Source organism: Mirounga leonina, unplaced genomic scaffold, assembly GCF_011800145.1.
Source record: "Mirounga leonina isolate KUSES-001 unplaced genomic scaffold, KU_Mleo_1.0 Mir_94, whole genome shotgun sequence".
Classification (NCBI taxonomy): Eukaryota; Metazoa; Chordata; class Mammalia; order Carnivora; family Phocidae; genus Mirounga; species Mirounga leonina.
In genome coordinates, this window is record NW_023270855.1 from 52,129,868 (window position 1) to 52,153,383 (window position 23,516).

Here is a 23,516-nt window from a genome sequence, read left to right on the forward strand (position 1 = left end):
AGCAGAGACATTTTTCAATACAAATTCCCAGAAACTAAATCTGGGGGATCTCAGGGTTCCAAAATTAAAATCTCTAGCTTCGTTAAATGCCTGTGTATACTTTTAAAAAATTATCTACCTGCCCTTGCCAAATGCTAAGTTTTTTACAATAGACAAATGAAGATTTATTTTTTTGATGACAGCAACAAATTTTTCATTTTCTTAAAATTTCTGAAAACCAACACATATAACTGTGATAACCTGAAATTAAATCATTTGTACAGTCACAGGTGCCAAAACAGTGGAGAAAAATTAACATCCCTTCTATTTGTGGCTGTGAATTTGAAGAATGATTACTAACAAGCAAAATGAGAAGCAAAAAAGTCAGTCTTATTCTGATATGATTTTACTGTGATTTAATAGGTCTCTGGTGCCAGCCATGGTGGTATTCAGGTTCATTTTGGGATCTGCAGAATAAGTGGCTTAATAATAAAATCCTGTGCTTAATTACTGTCATGCTTATATTCTGGAATATTTGATGTCTAACAAGACTGTACACAATGTGCATGTGCAATCAGATGGATGAAACTGCCTGTGTAATTTCCACAACAAGAGGGGAAAGAAACAGGAGGAGTAAAAATAAAGAGATAAAAATTATTCATTAAAATTATTTTATAAACTCAGAAAAATTATTCAATCACAGTTGCAAAACCATAGGTCAGTCTTTACTCCTATCAAGGTCCAGCCTATGACTATCACTTCTGCCAAAATGCGTATTTCACATTCTTTACAATTAGTACTTGGCCACATTTTGAAAGCGAGGGCAGATTAAGTTCTGCTGGCAGTTCTGGGTCAGCTGCAACATCAACAATGGGTTTCTGTGTGGTTATCTGTGTTCCAATTGAACTGTGAGTTCTCTGCTGAGGGGAATACAATAATTCCAAAAATCTGGCCACTTGTAATATGGAACCCAGAGGAACAGAATTTGGCTGCTGTTAATTCTGGATGAGGCCAGAAAGCCTGGAGTCAGTGGCTAGGGTTACTCTGTTAGCTTTAAAAACTGGATGGTTTAAAGTGAAACACTGAGCTAGAATCCACCAGAAATGATGGTGGATATTTCATGTCATATAAATCACATAAGCAGAATAAGAACAGTGGCTCCCTCAGAGTTGTAATGAAGATGAAGTGACTCAATCCATGGAAAGCTTTCAGGGCATTTTGTGGTATGCAGTAAGTGCAAAATAGTTGGGAGGTCTCACCAACCCTTGAGTCATGACTGTTATAAAGTTTCCACTGACATTTGGTAACAATCATTTGCCTTATTAATGATCTCATTTAGCAAAAGGAAATGAGGCTTATGGAAGCACCCCAAGCACATGGCTCAAAAGCAACAATGGCAGGACCCACACTCCAGCAGTCAGGCTCCAGTCTGAGCCCTTAACACCTAGGCTGTACTTGGGCAAAAAGCAAGCCAAATTCTGAAGCACCCTGGAATTTTCTCGGTTAACTCTCTAGACCACTGAAGAGACTAATCATAAAAAAGAAAAAGAGGGTAAGTCTGTTATGGTTATTATTGCTGTGTAACAAACTACCCCAAACACAGTGATCTATAACAGCAGTTCTCAAAAATGTGGTTGCCGGGCGCCTGGGTAGCTCAGTTGGTTAAGCAACTGCCTTCGGCTCAGGTCATGATCCTGGAGTCCCGGGATCGAGTCCCGCATTGGGCTCCCTGCTCAGCGAGGAGCCTGCTTCTCCCTCTGACCCTCCCCCCCTCATGTACTCTCTCTCATTCTCGCTCTCTCAAATAAATAAATAAATCTTTAAAAAAAAAAAGACAAAATGTGGTTGCCAAACTGAAGGACCCCAAGACACTTTCAGGCAGTCTGTGAGGTCAAAACTATTGTTATAATAGTTCTATTATTTACCATTTCATCACGTTGACATTTATATATGATATAAAAGCAATGGTGGGTAAAATTGCTGGCACCTTGGCAGAAATCAAGGCAGTGGCATCAGGTGCCACAGTCATTGTATTCTTCGTTGCCACATACTCATGATAAATAAGAAATCCAATTTTCCTGGGCGCCTGGGTGGCTCAGATGGTTAAGCGTCTGCCTTCGGCTCAGGTCATGATCCCAGGGTCCTGGGATCGAGTCCCGCATCGGGCTTCCTGCTGGGTGGGGAGCCTGCTTCTCCCTCTGCCTCTGCCTCTCTCTCTCTCTGACTCTCATGAATAAATAAATAAAACATTAAAAAAAAAAAAAAGAAATCCAGTTTTCCTTAAAAATGTCCTTGAGGCAACAGAAAAATCTGGAAAATGTATATATCTGCAACCATGATGCTGGCAGTTTCTCAACATTTACAAACCTTTCTGCTATGATCAATAGTTATATTAGTGCATGATGCTTCATAATAAAATAAGTCAACATTTGAAAAATATGCATAATGTAGTACACTATTTCCTATATGAGTTAACACATGATGGCACAAAATCACATACAGGTAAAATATCCAAAGTGCAAGAAAAATCAATGGATTTTAATGTAACAGAACAGGAAAAGTTCACTGATAGAACTTCATACTCCACAGTGCAACTAAATCTTTAAGAAACTACCATTAGTTGAATTCTGGCAAAGTATCAAAGAGCCAAAATTGTATGAAAATACTTCTCCAACCATGTATCTCACTGAAGCTTAATTTTCTATATACATTTCATCTATATACATTTCATCAATTTTATGGCAAAAAATTGAATGCAGAAGCATGTATGAGACTCCAGCTGTCACCAACTAAGCTAGAAAAAATGATTTATAAAAATCTTTTTGTAAAGCTTGTCATTCATCTGATAAGGAAAAAAAATAATGACACCTGTTAAAGATGGTAAGGCAGACTTTTTTCAGCCATCGAGATAGGTACAGGGACCACTGCAACAAGACTTTACAGTGGGGGAGAGAATGGGCTCAAGTTCAAATACAGCATGGTAAGTGGGAACTTATAGCCAAGAAGCAGGATAGGGGTCAGTGGATGGAAAATTACTAAGAGGGGGCGCCTGGGTGGCTCAGTCGGTTAAGCGACTGCCTTCAGCTCAGGTCATGATCCCGGGGTCCTGGGATCGAGTCCCACATCAGGCTCCCTACTCTGCGGGAAGCCTGCTTCTCCCTCTCCCACTCCCCCTGCTTGTGTTCCCGCTCTCGCTGTGTCTCTCTCTGTCAAATAAATAAATAAAATCTTTAAAAAAAAAAAAAAAGAAAGAAAATTACTAAGAGGAAACAAGAGGGGTTAGGAATTCTGGCTGAACTGACCTAACAATCTTTGCTGAAGACAGGCCAGGGTGATTAGAAAGCACCGGAAGGATGGTGGAGGATAAGGGAACTCTTGCTAAACTGACTTAGCAGGGCTCTTGATAAAACTGGATTTTATAAGGAAGTGCAGACGGACCCAGGAAAAGGTTCAGGAGACTTACTAAAGTTTGGTCAAGAAGAGACTCTCACTTCTCACATTTTTTGTTTTCATTTTGGAAAATAGTAATTTTCCTAAGTATGTACATTATGAAATGAATTATAAATATTTGAAACATCTGTCTTAACTTCTACTATGTCAAATACTCATAGATACAATGCCCATAATAGAGCATTTTGGATGCTCAATTTTAAGGAGTATACAGGAGTCCTGAGGTCAAAAAGTTTGAAAGCTGCTGGTGTGGACCACCATTTTATTATTTTCACAGATCATGAGTCAGAAATTTGGACAAGACACAAAGGGAATGAATGGATTGTCTCTGCTCTACAAAGACCAGGGCCTTATCTGGGAAAACTCACACAGCTCAAGATGACTCCAAAGACAAGGGCCTGGAGTCATCTGGAGACTCACACATGCATCTGGTTGCCTTCCTTGAAACAGGTAGAGGGCTATTCCTCTAGCTATTGATGGAGTTTTATAGACCTAAAATGGAGTTTTATAGACCTATTTCATCTTGCTCCACTGTTGAGAGGAACATCCCCATGTAGCCCCTCCATGTCACAGTATAACTGCTGGTTTCCAAGGGAAGCATACCAACTGGCAGTACCCCAACAGAGGAAGATGCCAAGATAACCAGGAGGGAATTGCATGGTCTCTTATGGCCTAGATTGGGAAATCACATGGCATCATTTATATTGTACTCCTCTAGGGGAAAGTCAAAAGTATGCCCAGATTCAAGGGGAGGGAACGGTGTCAAAGAATTTTGGGGCCAAGTTTTAAAATCATCAGTCTGCCACAAATTATTTATATACCTTCCACATACACAAATAGTCACCGCCTATTAGAACCATGCCAAAATCTTGTGCCCATAGTATCAGACTCAAGCTCTATGTTCAGAATCTTGACGTCTAAAGTCTGGAAAAGACTGCTTGGTTTGAGTATGTTACTCTTGAAGATTTGTGAAGTAAAGAGACAAGTTATTTACTCCCCCCACACACACCATATATATATATTTTATATATATATATATATACATATATATATAATTGTGAGAAGAGAAAAGGATAATCAGAATAGACATTCATATTAAGAAAGGCATGGGAGGTGCCTGGCTGGCTCAGTCACAAGAGCATGCGACTCTTGATCTCAGGGTTGTGAGTTCAAACCCCACATTGGGTGTAGAGATTACTAAAAAAATAACCTTAAAAAAAATAAAATGCTGGCTGCTTATCATTAAAAAAGGAAGGAAGGAAGGAGTGGGAGGAATGGGAGGCCTACTATAGCCAATGATCCATAGCAATTCTGAAAGACAGGAATATCTTGTCTATTCCTTTAAGGAGCAGTACTGCATCATAGGAATGATTCTCTGTGGAGTTCTGCTACCTGAATCATACTTGCTTTCCCATAGGACCATATTTTTAATGGAGTCTTATAGACCTATTTCATCTTGCTCCCTGCCCAAAGTTTTTGGATTTAAAGGTCTCTATTCACTTTAAGACTTTTTTTTTTAAAACAACAGTTTTAGGTTCACAATGAAATTGAGCAAGGTACAGAGATTTTTCCATATACTCCTGCCCCCACAATGCATAACCTCCACCATTACTAACATTTCACACCAGAGTGGTAAATTTGTTACAGCTGATGAACCAACATTGACATATCATCACCCATAGTTCCTTAGGGTTCACTTTTTGTGTTGTGCATTCTAAGGTATGGACAAATATAGAATGATATATTCACCATTATAGTATCATACAAGGTATTTCACTGCCTTCAAAATCCCTTGTGCTTTGCCTATTCATACCCCAAGCTGCCCCTCCCCCAACCCAACAACCACTGATTTCCATTGTTTTGCCTTTTCCATGATGTCGTAAGAATTGGAATCATACAGTATGTAACACTTCCAGATTGACTTCTTTCATTTAGTAATATGCATTTAAGGTGCTTCCAGGTCTTTTTAAGGCCTGATAGTTCATTCCTTTTAAGTGCTGGGTATTCCATTGTCTGGATGTGCCAGTTTATTTATTCGTTTACCTACTGAAGGCATTCATTCACCTACTGAAGTTTTGGCAATTAGGAATAAAACTGCTATAAACATTCATGTGCAAACAAACAAAACAACTCTGAAACACCATGCATGTGTTGGTTTTTGAGTGAACATAAGTTTTCAACTTCTTTGGGTAAATACCAAGGACCCCGGATACTGGATCATTTAGTAAGAGTACATTTAGTTTTATAAGAAATCACCAAACTGGGCACCTGGGTGGCTCAGTTGTTAAGCGTCTGCCTTCGGCTCAGGTCATGATCCCGGGGTCCTGGGATCGAGTCCCGCATCGGGCTCCCTGCTGGCAGGAAGCCTGCTTCTTGCTCTCCCACTCCCCCTGCTGTGTTCCTGCTCTCGCTATCTCTGTCAAATAAATAAATAAAATAAAATAAAGAAACCACCAAACTATTCCAAGGCAGCTGTACAATTTTGTTTTCCGACCAGCAAAGAAGCATTCAGTGCTGTCAGTGTTCCAGATTTTGGCCATTCTCATAGATGTGTAGTGCTATCTCATTTTAATTTGTATTTTTCTGATGACATGATGTAGAGCATCTTTTCATAAATGCTTATTTGCCATCTGTACATCTTCTGTGGAGAAATGTCTCTTAAAGTCTTTGGCCCATTTTTGATAGGCTATTTCTTACTGTTGAGTTTTAGGAGTTCCTTGTATATTTTGGGTAACGGTCCTTTATCCAAATGTGTCTTCTGCAAATATTTTCTCCCAACTTGTCTTCTCACTCTCTTGACAAAGTCTTTCAGAGAGCCTAAGTTTTTAATTTTAATGAAGTCCAGTATATCGATTATTTCTTTTACGAATCAAGCCTTCAGTTTTATATTTAAAAAGGTATTGCTACATTCAAGGACATTTAGGTTTTCTCCTATGTTACCTTCTAGAAGTTTATAGGTTTGTATTTTCCACTTAGGTTTACAATGCATTTTGAGTTAATTTTTGTGAAGAGTGTTCGGTGTCTAGATTCATTCTTTTGCATGTGGATGTCTGATTGTTCCAGCATCATTTGTTGGAAAGAATTTTCTTCACTCCCACTGCCTTTGCTCCTTTGTCAAAGATCAGCTGACTACTTAAGTGGGCCTATTTCTCAGCAACCTGTTCTGTTCCATCAATCTGTCTATTCTCTTACCACCACCAGCTGTCTTAATGCAGCTTTATATTAAGTCTTGAAGCCAGGCAGTTTCAGTCCTCCAACTTTGTTCTTCTCCTTCAATATTGTGTTGTCTATTCTGGGTCTTGCATCTCCATATAAACATCAGAATCAGTCTGTCAATATCCACAAAATAAGTTGCTGGAATTTTGACTGGATTGAATCTACTAGTCAAGTTGGGAATAACTAACATCTTGACAATACAGAGTCTATCCATGAACATTAAATATCTCTCCATTTATTTAGTTCTTTGATTTCATTCATCAGAGTTTTGTAATTTTCCCCATATAGACTTTGCACATATTTTGTTGTGCTAGTATAAATAGTATTGTGTTTGCAATTTCAAATTCTATTTGTTCATTGCTAGTGTACAGGAAACGATGATTTCATGGATGTGTGTATGCATCAAAACGCAGGTCATACACTTAAAATATGTACAGTTTATTGCATGGCAATTATACCTCAATAAATCTGTTCATTAAGAAAACCAAACTCAATAATAACAAACCAAAGACTCTAACAAGAAAAAAGATACTTGAACATACATTTCACCAAAGATAAATGGATGACAAGTATGTGAAAAGATGTTCAACATCACTGGTCTTTAAAACTATTGGTCTACTTTAAGACACACACACAGAGACAACCCATTTAAGTAAAAATGGTTTTCTTTTCCAGTATCAACTTTTTTGTATGCAGTAAGTGAAGATTTGTACTCTAAAACTTTCCCAAATTTCTTACACTTTTAGGTTTTATTCATAAATCTTTTGTAACAAAACAAAACAAAAAACCTTTTGTAACAAAGGTTTTTCATTTAAAAAACCCTTTTAGCACTTCAATTTTTATAAAAAAATATGTAAGATATTTACTGAAAGCACTGTTTTTACACTCACACAGAATCTCTCCAATGTGATTTATTACACGTAATATAAATTAACATAGTCTTTTCCACCTTCTCTAGATTTATAATTTACAGTTCCTCTCCAGTGTGAATTATGTTTCCTAATAACAAAGAATAATCAAAGGCTTTCCTATATCCCTTTCACTCATGGGATCTCTCCCAATGTGTGCTTTCATGTTTTCCCAAACTGGGGGATAAGAATTAAAAAAAATCCTACACTTTTTACATTTATAAGATTTTTCATACCTGTGAAATCAGAGCTGAATAGTAAAGTATAAGGCAGAGCTAAAGCCTTCCTACATTCCTCATTAATAAGGTTACCTTCACTATGAATTAGTATGTGTTTTCTAAGAGAAAGTATTAAAGGCTTTCCCATATTCTTTGCAAGCGTAAGCTTCGCTTAAGAGTGAAATCTTACGCATTCTGTAAGGCATTAAGTAGTAAAGGTTTTCCCACATTCCTCATCTATATATGGCTTTTCCCCACTATGAGTTCTTAAATGTTGAATAAAGTATGTGGACTGAGGGACACCTGGGTGGCTCAGTTGGCTAAGTGTCTGCCTTCAGCTCAGGTCATGATCCCAGGGTCCTGGGATCGAGTCCCGCACCTGGCTCCTTGCTTAGCAGGGAGCCTGCTTCTCCCTCTGCCTGCTACTCCCCCTGCTTGTGCTCTAACAAATAATAAATAAAATCTTTAAAAAAAAAAAAAAAAAAAAAGATGTGAACCGAGTAAAGGCTTTCCCACAGTCCTTACATTCAAAAGGTCATCCAGCACTGTGAGTTCTCATGTGTACTGTAAAGCCTGATGAAATAGTGAAGGCTCTCCCACCCTTTTTACATTTACATGGCTTTTCTCCAGTATGTGTTATGTTGACTAAAGTGCAAAGAATACCTAAATGACTTCCCATATTCCTTACATTCAAAAGTTCTTTCTATACTGTGAATTCTTAAAGGTTTTCCCACACTGCTTACAATTATAGGGTTTTACTCAAGGGAGTTTGCATGTGACTTTTAAAGCAAGATGAGTTACTAAAGGCTTTCCCACATTCCTTACATTCATAAGGCTTCTCTCCAGTGTGAGTTCGTGTTTATAAGACCCGAAGAATTGGTAAAGGTTTTCTCACATTTACTACACTCATATGATTTTTCTCCAGTGTGAACTCACATGTGAATATTAAGTTTTGGGAAACAAGTAAACTCTTTACTACACTCCTTGCAAACACAGTGTGTGTCTCTCATATGAAACTGTATACATTTAGCAAGATTTAGGGAACAAGGAAAGGCTTTCTCAAATTTCTTACATTCCATAGGCATTAATTCACTTTGAGTTTTTAAATGATGAATAAGACAAGATCAAATAAAGGTTTTCCCACTTTTTTAGATTTGTAGGACTTTTTTCTATTGTTCATTTGCATATACTCAAAAAGGCCTGTAGAATGAGAAAAAGCTTCCCTACATTCCTTAAAGGTATGTGGCCTTTCTCCACCATGAATTCTTACACATTCTCTAAGGTGTAAGGAAGAAGGAATGCCTTTCCCACAGTCCGTGCATTTATACGGTTTCTTTCGAGTGTAAGTTTTCTCACGAACAGATGTGGATTTTGGCTAACTGTTTCACCACTGATTACACTTAGGAGGCTTTTCTCCATCATGGGTTTTGTTGTATAGATTAAGGGCAGAGTTCTTTGTGAAGGCTTTTACATACTGGTTGCACTCACAAGTTTTTTTCTAATGTGAGTAATCTGTAAATCTTAAAGCAGGAGTGTTCACTCAAGGCTTCTTCCCAATGGTTAAAATTAAACAATTCCTCTCCAGTATGGCTTCTCTCCTGTTGATGAAGAGATTACGATGACTTACAAAAGTTTTTCAGCTTTATTACACTCAAAGATCCTCCCCTCTACCTTGAATTCTGTTCTACTACACAGGAAACAAATCAGTATGACTGAAGTTTTTTGTTTTTTCTTCCATTTTCACTGCATGCAATGCATGGTTCCAGACCTGAGTGCTTTCAAGCAGAATGAAGTGACCATTCTGCTAAAAAGTTCTGTTGTAGTCTTTACTTTCACAGGGATTCTTACAGAGTTTAGTTGATAATTGATTGAGATGAAATTACTTATCCAAAACTGTATCTAAATTATGTATATGGAAATACTGAGTGAACACTGTGTGAATATATCTCGGGGAGTATTTAAAGGGTTTGTCAAATTCATAATGCTCAGAGACTGTGAGAAACAGTTTCGTTTGGGATGAATAACACTAGCCCCAAATGTCTGTTATGGTTATCATGTTGCTCTTCTATCTTATGGAATTTCCAATCTTCCACTGCTGTGGAAGGCAAGGAATTACACACTGAGAATCTTACCATTTCTACCACACTGGGTGTTTTCCCCTGCAAAATATTCTGCTGAGGTGCTGACCATTTGGTATTAAGACAAATCTCCCAATCTGAAATAAGATTAAAAAACACATTAAGGTCTTGGAGAAATAAATGATGGAAGGAAAGTGTTAAAAAAAAATAAAGGCCGATGTCTACTTACTTTCAAAGACTGACTTAAAATATAAAATAAAAAGAAATGAATACACAGAGATTGAGAAATCTGACTACATTAAGAGTCTGGCAATGATAAGGTGCTGGTCAAGTTGGTAGGTGATTTCCTAAGAAATGATTTTATAAATGTTGAGACTGATGGTGAACAGAAAGCAGCATAACCAGGAAAGCAAAGATGAAAGAAAATGAATAAAGAGCTAAATGCAAAATTTAAAGAAGGCCAAAAGGAAGTTTCAGAAAAGTGGATGAAAGTTAAAGAGAAGTCTAAAGTACCCAAGGAACCACAGAAACCAAAGGCACCAGCATTCTCAGGAAAAATCCATCTTCAAAAGCTTCCTATTTAACATTTCCAAATAGACCACAGTTCCTAGATTCCTGCTGTTTTTCATAAAGAAATCACCTCTCCCTTTTCCCTTACTTTGCAAACCCTTCCTACTATCCTCCACTCTCCTTTTTGTTCCACCTGAAAGATCAGACCTGGTCTGCACAGCTGGTACCTGGCTCTCAGAGAAAGAAGCTTGATACAAGAACATGTAAGGGATGACAAATAATTCCATAAATCAGGACCCCCCCCTCCAGGGATACCAAATACTGTCAGGTATAACTTGAGAAACAATAAAATGTTCGTGACAACTTTATCAAACCAATAAACTTTGTTTTTCAGACCAATAAACTTTCAAATGAAACTAAAATGCAAACACATACTCTCTCATTGTTCACCAAAAAGGGTGCCGATCTTTCCCCTGAAACCCCGGCTCAAACTTGTATTTCGAAACATTTTTGAAGTCCTAAGCCTTTCAATCCATAGAGAAAATAAAACCAGAACGACAAACAGATCTTCATTTTCAAGAGGAAGCCACTTCAAGATAAGATCTACAAGAACAGAAACAATGTCTGCTCTTTTTACCATTGCATTGCCATTAGTCAGCACAGTCTAGAATACAGTCATTTAAGAGAGATTTGTTCCAGAAAAAGCTAAATGAAGACATGGCACCAACCTTACCTATTGCAGCCAGACTCTTGTAGTTCTCCAGCATCACATCTCTGCACAGCCTTCTCTGAGTTTGATCCAGCAAAATCCACGCCTCCTGGGTGAATTCCACAGCCACATCCTCAAAGGTCACTGGGTCCTAAACCATCACAAACATCCCAGCCTCAGGCAATTGCCATCTAAACCCATGTTCACTGGAGAAAGAGAATGGGAGACCCAAAGCTTAGATAGCGTTCCACGTTCTCCCATCATCTCTCCCAGGGCTTGATGGTCCTCATGCCCATTCTCCTCTCTACCTGGACATACTCACTGGTGACCTCATCCAGTCATAGAGCTTTAAGAGCACCTCTTTTACCCAATTGAATGTATCTCACCACAGCTACATTGTACATTTTTCTAGTCTTATTCTTCTCTATTGACAAGACTTACCATAATCTGAGCACATTACACACACAATAAATGCTGGCGAGTAAATGAATCATTCCTCCGGCGATAGCACAAATTCTGAGAAACACATGTCCACTCCCTCACAGTGTATCATAGCACACTAAGAGCACACAATCAGCACAGATGAGAGTTGGACTGAATTAGTAAATACTGGGATAATAGTATCATTTCCCTATGTCATCTGTCAACTACATAAAAAATCCTGAAACCTGAGGAAATTTATCTGGGTACTCAGTCCCTAGGCAGGCCCTATATACATAAAGAAACACTGTTCCACTAGAAGAAAACATGTCTACCTGGTAGGAAGAAGCATGTAGCTTTTATAAAAGAATAAATTTCCTACTTACCTGAGAATAATTTGTCAGACACCTGGTCACTATCCTTTCCTCTTCTGACTTCTCCTCACAAAGACAGAAAAAAAAGGTGACCTTGGGGAGAAGAAATAAAACCTGAGAACCCAAACTGCCCAAAATTCCCACTCAGGCTAGAAGCTACTCCACACTAATTCTAAATTGACACACCTGCTGTTGCCATAAAATACCCAAGCAGACTACCTCATCCTCATCTGAAATCAGAAGGGTTTTGAGCTTTGGGAGGAAAAATTCCATTTTACAGAAAAAGAAATTTAAAGTCCAGAGAGGTAAAGTTGTTTTCTTTGGCCAACAATAATGAATCTCATCACGTGACTAAGCAGAGTCTCTCCCACAAAAATACCCACCCCTCCTTCCCAAATCCCAGGACGTAGACATCAGAATGTTCTTATCTACTTAAGCCCCCTCCTGGACAGTACACAAACAGGTCTGCTTAGACACTGACCACAAGACAGGCTGTTCACAAGCCAGGTAAAACAGTCTGACAGGAGCATCAACAAGGACTTACCACAAGAGAAAAAATCAATGGCTGGCATCCTGTGGGTATGACAGTAAAACCTCCCTGAACCCTCTTGTTCCCAAAGTCCTTCAAGACAGTGTCTGAATTTAATGGAGATAGGTCAATTTCAATTCCTCTTGATTAAGTAGCAGTGGAGTCTTGCCACATACCATCAGTCTTTAAGCAACAGGTAGTACTCAGCTGTCATGAAGCATCATTCATTAGTCAGCTCTCTGTAGAAGATGAAGTTACATTACATGAAAGCCATTAAAAATTGTAGAGTATACCACATGAATATAAATAACAATCGTCATTTACTGAATACCTATTATGTGCCAGAAGCAGTGGTAGCTCATATGATTATCAACATGGTTATTATTACTGTCATTCCACAGCTGAGGCAATCTACATTGAGATAGAAGCAGTCACTGGCCCAAAATCACCAATTAGGAAGAGCCAGAGTCTGAATACAGGTTACTCTAGCTCAAAAGCCTGAACTCCTAAGGTTATTGTTATTTGCCAACATACCTGGACAACGATTATAAAATGGTGTGCAAGAAATGATTAATTCAGCAGGTCTGGGTTGCTCAAATCCTGCACTTTCCTGAGAAAAGCCTGTCTTCAGATCTACTCTTGGCGGGGCTTGTGGGAGACAACCTGAGTCCATGGAATACCCTGCCTGGTAATGTCTGAAGCCTTGGGCCACACAGTTACCAGTTGGACGAGATAGTTTATGCTAACAATGTGATTTATGGTGAACATCTGTTTTTATATGCCTGAGTCTTTGGGCAATGTTCTAACAGTTTGAACTCAGGCTGGAGCCTACATGGCTAGAGTCAGTGGTACATGCCTATGGGACTGACCCACAATGAAAACCTGGACACCAAAGCTCAGGGACTATAGACTGAATGTTTGTACCTCCCTGCCTCTTCATACATTGTCACCTAATCCCCAGTGTGATGGTTTCTGGAGATGGGGCCTTTGAGAGGTAATTATGGGATTAGTGCCTTTATAAAAGACCCCAGAGAGCTACCTTGCCCCTTCTGCCATGTGATAACACAGTGAGAAGATTGCCTTCCATTAACCAGTTAAGTAGGTCCTCACCTGACACCCTATCTGCTGGCATTTTGATATTGCTTTTCCCAGCCTCCAGAACTGTGAGAAATTTGTTGTTTATAAGCCACCCAATTTATAATATTTTTGTTACAGCAGTCCAATTGAATAATCTAATGTACCAGGTGAGCTTCCTTGGTTGGCAATATTTCACATGCGATGTTACACATTATTACTAGGAATATTAAGCAATGCCCATTTGACTGCACTGGGAAAAGACACTTGGATGCTTGTGCCTGGTTTGTTTTGGAATTAATCCCATGTGCCTTATCCCTTTGCGGATTCTGATCTGTATTCTATAAACTATAATGGTGGGTTTACCAGCATGAGTCTTGTGAGTCCTACTGCATTGCTGAGCATGAGGGTGGTCTTGAGGATCCCCAGCACAAACGGTTTATTTAATTCAGACATCTTTGAGCTCCTCCAGCTGGCAAAACCACATAGGCCCAGTTGCCTTCCTTCAAGTCCTTATATCAGCTTTTGCCTTCATTCATTATGCAAATTTTTACGAAGGTCCTTCCCTTTGCTACATAATACACTGTGCACTGAGGAGAGCACAGTGTAATTAACAGAAAATGCCCCATACCTTAGATTTTTCACATTCCAAAGGGCTAAGCAGGTACTAAACAATAAATCTGTATTCTATTAGTTGGTGTTAAGCCCTAGGGAAAAAATATGAACAGATAAGGAATATTATCCTCTGCCTTCCCCAACACACACACACACACACACCCAAGGATTTTTCTTAGCAAACTCAGAACTAGCTCTGCAAAAGATAAAAACAGAATACAAAAACAACCATTTCAGAAGGCTCTTGAAAAACTGGCATCTGACTTGCCTAAAAAGTGACATTCAACTTTTGATCCAAAGCACTAGAACAATTCCATGGTAAACAAAATAAACTCAGAATACATTTCAAATACTGCTCTACTTCAATGGCATATCAGTTTAGAAACACTCATGTAAGAGATCTGACCAATCCCCTGAGTCTTACCAGAGGGTATAAAATGTTGAGTAGGTGGAGTGCTAAATCAGACTTTGCCCAAAGTTTATCTACTTTTTTCCTAAAAAAACCTCTTAGTTCTTTTTTCATTAAATCTGCCTTTTAAAAATTCCTTCCTTACTTATACTTTTATTTTTTTTATTTATGCTTTATGTTCATTTTGTTGGTCTTTTCAAATACCTGGAAATTACAGTTAATTTTTCAAACATTTTATTGAATTACACATTCAAACAAGTGTAGAATTACTAGTGTACAGTACATTATCATGAAATTCTCCACCCTGAAGCACTCATATGCTTCTTCTAAATTACTCCTTTCTCCTCAAATAGCACTATTCTGACTTCTAACAATGTAATTTTGCCTGTTTTTGAACTTCATATAAAATCATACGATATGCATTAATTTGTGTCTAGCGTCTTCCATTCAACATCCTACTCAACATGCTTCTCCCTCTCCCTCTGCCCCTCCTCCTTGCTTGTGTTCTCTCTCTCAAATAAATAAATCTTAAAAAAAAAAAAAAAGTACAAAGTGAACTGGGAATTTATTTTAAAGACTAATAGGGTTTAAAGACTAAAAGGATTCATGCTGAAGGGACACAGGATTCAAAAGGACTACCCTTGGGCAAATTTGGGACAGTTTGAGCATCAAAATAATAGTGAATGAAAGAAAATCCAAGAATATATTGTGATACTCCAAAAAGAAAATAGTATAGAGGACAGGGGAGGTGGGGAAAGAAAGCTGAATAGCTAAAGAATGGAGAAGGAATGACAGGAAAAACACCATTTTGTAACACCCCCTCCCCCATGTAAAAACAGATTGAGGCAAAAACTGACAAGTGATGTGAAACCCTTGGATGAAAGACTGTTAGGAGGGGCACCTGGGTGGTTCAGTTGTTTAGCGCCTGTCTTTGGCTCAGGTCGTGATCCCAGCGTCCTGGGATCAAGCCCCGCATTGGGCTCCCTGCTCTGCGGGAAGCCTGCTTCTCCCTCTCCCACTCCCCCTGCTGTGTTCCCTCTCTTGCTGTGTTTCTGTCAAATAAATAAATAAATAAAATCTTAAAAAAAAAAAAAAAAGGCTGTTAGGAAACAGATTCCCCTGTTGCCAAGTATCACCCAAGGATTACCTCAAAAATATGACTATGAGAGAAGTGCACCTTGACTAAATGCTTCTCATTCCTAACAATGGGACAACTTGCACTTACCTGCTTCCTCATACCATACAAAGTATACAGAAACGTTCAAGTGTCTAAATTTGCAGTCTAACCAGGCAAGCACTGGCTGGTTCTTTGGGTACTGTGAACATGAAATGTGGCTAGTGTGACTGAGGGACTAGATTCTTAATTTTATTTACTTTTAATTAATTAGAATTTAGAAATAAAATTGATTCAGTTACTAAAAAACTTTTCAGTATGTTTGAACAATCTGGGTTTGGAGATCTTTTTCTACAGCAAAACAGTAAGAGCTAAATACAGATCAAGAATTTCCAACGAGGGGCGCCTGGGTGGCTCAGTTGGTTAAGCGACTGCCTTCAGCTCAGGTCATGATCCCAGGGTCCTGGGATCGAGTCCCGCATCGGGCTCCCTGCTCTGCGGGGAGCCTGCTTCTCCCTTTCCCACTCCCCCTGCTTGTGTTCCCTCTCTCGCTGTGTCTCTGTCAAATAAATAAATAAAATCTTAAAAAAAAAAAAAAAGAATTTCCAACGAAAACTCAGCATCCACACTGAGATCCAGTGTACATACACACTGGGTTCCAGCAACTTACTACAAAAGGAAAGAAATGTAAAATTTCTCATTAATAATTCTCTACTAACTACATTAGTCATTAATTTCACTAATTTATACTGATAACTGGGTAAGTTGGATTAAATAAGACACATTAAAAATAATTTCACAGGTTAAAATTTTTACTTTTTTAAAGGTTTTATTTATTTATTTGACAGACAGAGAGATCACAAGTAGGCAGACAGGCAGGCAGAGGGAGAGGGAGAAGCAGGCTCCCCGCTGAGCAGGGAGCGGGAAACGGGGCTGGATCCCAGGATGCTGGGATCAGGACCTGAGCCCAAGGCAGACGCTTAACCGACTGAGCCACCTAGGCGCCCCTCAGGTTAAAATTTTTATTTGGTTACTAAAGATTATAAAAAATTACATCTGTACCTCACAATATATATACATAGTACTGCTCTAGACCCAAGTCTCCTTTACAAGAAATAGACAAGTTAATTAAATGAAATCCTAGGAAGGGACGCCTGGGTGGTTCAGTCCGTTAAGCCTCTGCCTTCCGCACAGGTCATGGTCCCAGGGTCCTGGGATCGAGTCCCGCATCGGGCTCCCTGCTCAGCAGGGAGCCTGCTTCTCCCCCTGCCTGCTGCTCCCCCTGCCTGCTGCTCCCCCTGCTTGTGCGCTCTCTCTGACAAATAAATAAATACATGAAATCATAGGAAAACAACATCATATTGGAACGCCAACATTTCACAGTAAAATTCTCTCGGAACGTTCAAGAACCAAAACTATTTTTTTTTTTAAATGCAGGCAAATATTTCAGGTAAAAGGGATCAGAGAGCTAAAACAAAAATGCAATATGCAAATCTTGTTCGGATCCTAGCTCCCCCCAAAAATCCCGACAACTCTAACAGATACTTTCGGAAAACTGGAGAAATCCTACTTCCTGGAGTTTTTAGTAGAAGATTGTCCCGATGCATGCTTACCATTAAGGGGTGAAGTCAATGCCTGCAACTTACCATTCACTGGTTCATCCTAACAATACATACGACGAGACAAAAATCTTAACAATTAGTGAACGTGGATGAAGGTTCCACGGATGCTCGTTTCATTGCCGCTGCGTATTTTAAGGGCCAATACGCGAAAGAAAAACCCACCCGTCCAAACTCATGTTACTTTAGGTCAATTCAATTCCAGCTAACGGCAACGGGCCAGCCTCGTCCTTCCGCTCAGAGGCTCCTACGCCGGAAGCGCCGGGCGTCGGCAGCGGCGCATTCATTCACTCCTGCGTTTATCTGTGTCACACACACGTGCTCCCTAAGAACCTGCAAAGGTCCCTCTGTCCAGCGGAGAACTTACCGAATTCCAATCACCGACACCCACAAGTGCACCGCGTGCCCGCCTGCAGGAAACACAACCGCCAGGCTGCCGGCGGCGGGGGTCGCAGGAGCCGGAGTCACCACGACCAGAAAAGGCCTGGGCGGCACGCCTCTCCCCGGGGCTTCCGTCGCCGCCCCGGGGACCCAGCCGGCCCCGGCTCTTGGAGGAAGGGACCTTCAACCTTGCGCCCCCCCCCCTCGCGGTCCTTCCTTCCCGCGTAGGCGCTCCAAGGCCGGCAGCTGAGAGGGGAGGACTTGCCCTCAGACGCGGGAGTGGCGCGCGGCCAAAATGGCCGCCGCCCTGCGCATGCGCTTTTCGGGTCTCCGCGAGCCGCGCAAGGGGCGGGGCCTCGCGGGAAGGGAGCGCTGCAGAGGCCTGTTGTGCCAACCAGCTGGGGGCTGGGGGAGGAGAGATGCCGTTTTCCTCCCGCGGGAACGAAGCGGGCCGCTGGGTCCGAAGCGGCTTATTTTCCTCCCCAGCCCGTGCTCTTACATGTCTTAACTGAATAAGATTTGCGTTCAAATCTTGGTGCATACGTGAACGCATCATACTCTTCATTGCATAGCTTGTTGCACGTTTCCGGTGGAGATAATGAATACAATCGCTGCATCGCTGCATCGCTGCATCGCTGCACTCGAGCTTTTCCTATGGCCACATAAAGTCACTATTCATGATTCATTTTTCTTCAATATAGTTCAGCCTCCTGGTCTGTGATTCCCCTTAACCTGGGAAGGGAGCTGCAAACTGCACCTGAGGAAAGAGGGAGAAAACGCTACAACAGCACCTCAGTCCACTACGCTGGAGGTGAAGAGGTGACCCTAAGTTTAAATAAGATGGTTTGTCTAGGGGCGCCTGAGTGGCTCAGTCGTTAAGCGTCGGCCTTCGGCTCAGGTCGTGATCTCAGGGTCTTGGGATTGAGCCACGCGCTCCCAGCTCAGCGGGAAGCCTGCTTCTCCTTCTCCCACTCCCCCTGCTTGTGTTCCCTCTCTCTCTGTGTCTCTCTGTCAAATAAATAAATAAAAATCTTAAAAAAAAAAAAAAAAGATGGTTTGTCTAGATGTGCAGCTGAGGCTACTGTCTTTACTGGGTTAGGAGAGCAACTGTTACGCCTAATGGGCCTCTGATTTCCATTATGATTTTGAGTTAAAAGTCTAAGAGCTTGGCCATCCCTTTCAAGTACTAAGAAAAAGAAAAGCGCTTACTATAGTTTGGGAGACCCAGAGCGGGAAATTTCTCCATATTAGCCATGGCAGAGCGTCAGGGATGTCATTAGTCACGTCATAGAAGGAGGCAGATAATTACATTAAGTTGGAAATGGACAGTCTACAATAAGTCTTAGGAATTCTCTAAATTGTCTTTTGGTGAAAGGGGAGGGAATTCTGAATTGCTGTAATTCTTCTTGGCTTGAGGGATTTGTTTCCCTGGGATATGTCAAGGACTAGGTAGTGAACCTGCTATTCTGATAGAATTGTAATTTATTCTCAGAAACTCTGAGAAACCTTACTAAATGCAGTCAGGAGGCCAGAGGGGAAACTTACAGGATACCACTCCTTAATCACTATAAGAATTATCAATTATACACTCCCCAACAGAAGAATCCTCAACGGGAAATTACATTCCCCAACAGAAGATGTACATTGCATCTCCTATAAGAAATAGACTTCCCCAGCAACTCAGTCAATGAGAAACTATCATTACCCTGAACTCTTCCTTTTCTGCAATGGACTCTTGTTCAAAACAACCCCTCCCAACTTTCTCCTTCTCCAAAAAATAATGTTTCTCTCCTTTGTTTGTTGAACTAGTGTATGGTTTTTGCTGTAGGTTGTTTGTCCCAAATTGCAGTTCTCTGCTATTCCCAAATAAACCTTTGTACACTTTCCCTAGCTCCTTCCTTTGCTCCTCCTGGGAGATCGGAAAGTGTGTGTAGCTGACACACTGCTCAGAGAAAAATGCAGCCAATGAGATAAGATAATGAAGGACAACAAATGTTTTTAAAAACTGCAGTAAAGGGGCGCCTGGGTGGCTCAGTCGGTTAAGTGTCTGCCTTTGGCTCAGGTCATGATCCCTGGGATAGAGCCCCGAGCCTCCGGGCTCCCTGCTCGGCGGGAAGCCTGCTTCTCCCTCTCCCCCTCCCCCTCCCCCTCCCCCTGCTTGTGTTCCCTCTCTCGCTGTCTCTCTCTCTGTCAAATAAATAAAATCTTAAAAAAAATAAAATAAAAACTGCGGTAAAATTTAAACTTACCACTTCAGTCACCTTTAAACGTACAACTCAGTGGCATTCAGTATATTTACAAAGTTGTCCGACTATCCCCACTGTCCATTTCCAAAACTTTTTTATCATCTGAAACAGTAACTCTGTAGGGAAACAAATATTTTTAAGAGATCTGGCCAATGTTTCGGTCTCCAAGATCTCTGGAGGTGGGAAAGTGTGAGTTTAATTGCAGTAAGACGAGGATGCTGAATTTGTAATGACACAGTAAAATTCTAAAAAAGTCTCAATCCATAAACTTCCTCTCCATGCCCCAAGGTAACCTCTGAAACGGATGTTCACATTTAGACACTTCAAAGAACCTCTAGGGAGCAGCAGCCTCCCTTGATACTGAACGTGAATTAACAGAACGAAATTAACTTTCTGGGCACTAATATGATTCCCTTTGGCCTCATCCTATTATTATTGGCCTATTTTGTACACTTCCCACATACGATGACAGTGTTCTGAACACTTTAGCACGAGTGGTAATGAACAATTGTGTTACCTTGGACTTCCTGCTGGCAGCTGAAGCAGGATGTGTTCAGCTGCCAACACCTCTTGCTGCACCCAGTTTAATGATTTAATTGGCTTGGCTCTGCATGGGGAGCCTGGCTGAAGTATATCCTCCACGTATCCCTCCCTCATCACCCTACTGGGAGTCATGGTCCTGGTCAGTTTTGTCTGAAGTTCCCTAAAACAACAGAATCAGGGGCACCCGGGTGGCTCAGTCAGTTAAGCGTCTGACTCTTGGTTTTGGCTCAGGTCGTGATCTCACCATCCTGGGATTGAGCCCTGCATCAGGCTCTGCACTCAACACAGAGTCCGCTTCAGGTTTTCTCTCCTTCTCCCTCCTGCTCACTCTCGCTCTCTCTCTCAAATAAATAAATAAATACAATCTTAAAAAAAAAAAAAAAAGAACAGAATCAATTCTGGTATAAGCCCCTATGGGTACAATTAATTACAGTATCTGTGTTAGCCTCCTAGTGCTGCTATAACAAGTTACCAGAAACTTAGTAGCTTAAAACAAAACAAATTTATTATCTCATAGTTGTGAAGGTCAGGCATTTGAAATGGGTCTCATTGGGCCAAATTCAGTGTGTCCAGAGGGCTGTGTTTCTTCTGGAGACTCTAGGGGAGAATTCGTTTCCTTACCTTTTCAGCTTCTAGAGGCTGTCTCCATTCCTTGGCTCACGACCATAAATCACTCTGATCACCGCTTCCATTCTCACACTTCTTCCTCTGACTCTGACCCTACTGCCTCCCTCTTTCACTTATAAAGATCCCTGTGATTACATTGGGCCCACCTCAATAATTCCCCTGTCTCAAGAACCTTAATTTAGCCACACCTGCATAGTCCCCTTTGGCATACAAAGTGATACATTCACAAGTTCTGGGGATTAGGACATGGACATCTTTGGCAGGGGCATTATTCTGCCTACCACAAAACAAACAAACAAACAAACAAACAAACAAACAAAAACCATCTAAAAAGAACTCTTAGGTAGACACATGAAAAATAGGGGGCCAGAGTTGTAGAGAAATGACTCTGCTGTGGCTCCCTTGCATCTTTGTATCTATCCACATAGGCCATGCAGGCAAAGGCTTGACCTGTGGCCAATCTGAATATTGGCAGAATGCCCTGTGATTCTCCCAGAACATGAAAGGATAGAAGGCCTGTGAGGAGCCCCCATGAGGCCATCTCCCATTCACCTCCCCGGGGAAACTGTCAGGAGACAGTTTCTCATTGCCTCCTAGGTTCTGATGAGGTGAGATGCTTTTTGCCCTGCCCCTTCAGAAGACAAATGCAGAATATAAAACTGCTTAGCTGCAGTCTAGATTGGGCTCCTTAGCTATGGGGAGGAGGCCCAGTCACACAGTACAGGTTAAAGTTGATGGTCATTTGTGGCTAGCGTTATCTATTTAGTCTAAGGGGATTCGTTCTACTTCCTGGGTATTGGAAGCAGGTCCAAGTTTGTCCCACAGTGCCTTTAAGAGAACACAGCACGGGGGTGTCTGGGTAGCTCAGTTGGTTAAGCATCTGCCTTTGGCTCAGGTCATGATCTTGGGGTCTTGGGATCGAGCCCCCGTCGGGCTCCCTGCTCAGCGGAAAGTCTGCTTCTCCCTCTCCCTCCTACCCCTGCTCATGCTCTCTCTCTCAAATAAATAAAATATTTAAAAAAGAGAGAGAGCACAGCATGTGGGCTGTGGGAGAGGATGCCTTTCTCTCCTGTGAAACTTTTATTGAGTAGAACATATTAGCCAAATTTATAATTTCGGCTCAAATGTCATCCACTAAGGCAGTGATATCTGGTAGGGGAGCTCTAATGAAGGGAATAATCATGTTTAACTATAGTCTATGGTCAGCTTCATTTATGCTTAGTAGCTTTAAGCACAGGCTGCATCAGGAACTAAAAGGTGAAATGGCAGGAATTGGTGTCCCTTCTTTCACTAAGTCAGCGAGGATGGCCTGAACTCCTTCAGCGCCTTTCTCAGCTGGTAGTTCCTGCAGCATATTGACCACCTCCGCTGATAAAGGAAAGTTAACTAGTTCTCAACGGCTGGCGCCCACCAATAGCAAAAGCTTTCAGCTTGTTTCATGAGGTTGGCTCAGCAGGTCCCATTTCAGTAATGGGAAAAGGGACTGTCTGGGAGGAACAACCAGGGCAGAATCATCTTTTAGCAAAAGTGGGCCAATTTTACTAGTTAAGCTGATAATCGTTAATCCTCCTCCCAAGCCATTCATTTCCTGGGGTTGGGGAGAGGGAGTGCTTTCTTGGGGTAGGACCTTAATCATAGAGATGCTGTGTATTTCCTCCTCCAAGAAAGAGCCCTTCCTTTTTTTGCCTTCCCCTTTTGCCTTTTTGTCTTTTAGTACTTTTTGGAAGGTCACTGGCAAAGCAGAGGATAAATTATCTCAGTTCTTACAGTGGTGACACTGTACTTTTTTTTTCTCTTTTCCAGCAGAGGGGACCAGGCCTTTTTTTCCAGGATCCTGCATTCTGTCATGTCTCACCTCCCCCAGGAGTTTGGGCTCTTTCTTCCTCTGGGTGGCATCCTGGTAAGAAACTGTGGTAAGCAGAACCCAACACCCATCTTGTGGTTTAGAACATTCCTTCAGTAAAATAGCCACCTTCTTTGGGCTCCTGGGAAGGGCAGGGATATAAACTTCTTTGACTTTACTTTTTTTTTTTTTTTTAAGATTTTATTTATTTGGCAGAGAGAGCACAAGCAGAGGGAGAGAGAGGGAGAAACAGGCTCCCTGCTGAGCAAGGAGCCCGATGTGGGTGGGCCTTGGTGGGATCATGACCTGCCCGAAGGCAGCCGCTTAACCGACTGAGCCACCCAGGTGTCCCTACTTTTTTTTTTTTTTTTAAGATTTTTATTTATTTTTTTGAGAAAGAGAGAGCACAAGCAGGGGGAGGGGCAGGGGGAGAAGCAGACTCTGCTGAGCAGGGAGCCCGATGCCGGGCTCAATCCCAGGACCCCAGGACCATGACCCAGGCTGAAGGCAGACACCTAACCGACTGAGCCACCCAGGCACCCCTTGACTTTAGTTACTTTAAGTAATGTTTTAGCTGGCTGGGCCCAAGAATTGGAGGTCTTGATGTTCCTTTGAGGGGGGGCTGGAATGCCATCCTTGACAGCAGATCTGAGA

General features: G+C 41.2%; 1 protein-coding gene and 1 long non-coding RNA gene across 2 annotated transcripts; both read right to left on the reverse strand.

The window, feature by feature from the left end:
* Positions 1–7,890: 7,890 nt before the first annotated feature.
* Positions 7,891–12,538, reverse strand: ZNF559 (zinc finger protein 559; the record flags this gene model as incomplete). Its single annotated transcript, XM_034997568.1, is given in 12 exon segments — positions 7,891–7,966; positions 8,269–8,406; positions 8,408–8,491; positions 8,493–8,537; positions 8,539–8,628; positions 8,630–8,897; positions 8,900–9,270; positions 9,272–9,369; positions 9,904–9,986; positions 11,093–11,219; positions 11,875–11,955; positions 12,407–12,538. Coding segments are annotated over 12 exon segments (1,593 nt in total), but the record flags the coding sequence as incomplete, so codon positions are not given.
* Positions 12,539–13,609: 1,071 nt separating this feature from the next.
* Positions 13,610–17,899, reverse strand: LOC118005910. Its single transcript, XR_004677896.1, has 2 exons — positions 17,590–17,899; positions 13,610–14,172 (listed from the first exon to the last, which is right to left on the reverse strand). It is a non-coding gene; the product is annotated as an uncharacterized LOC118005910 (long non-coding RNA).
* Between the last annotated feature and the right edge of the window lie 5,617 nt (positions 17,900–23,516).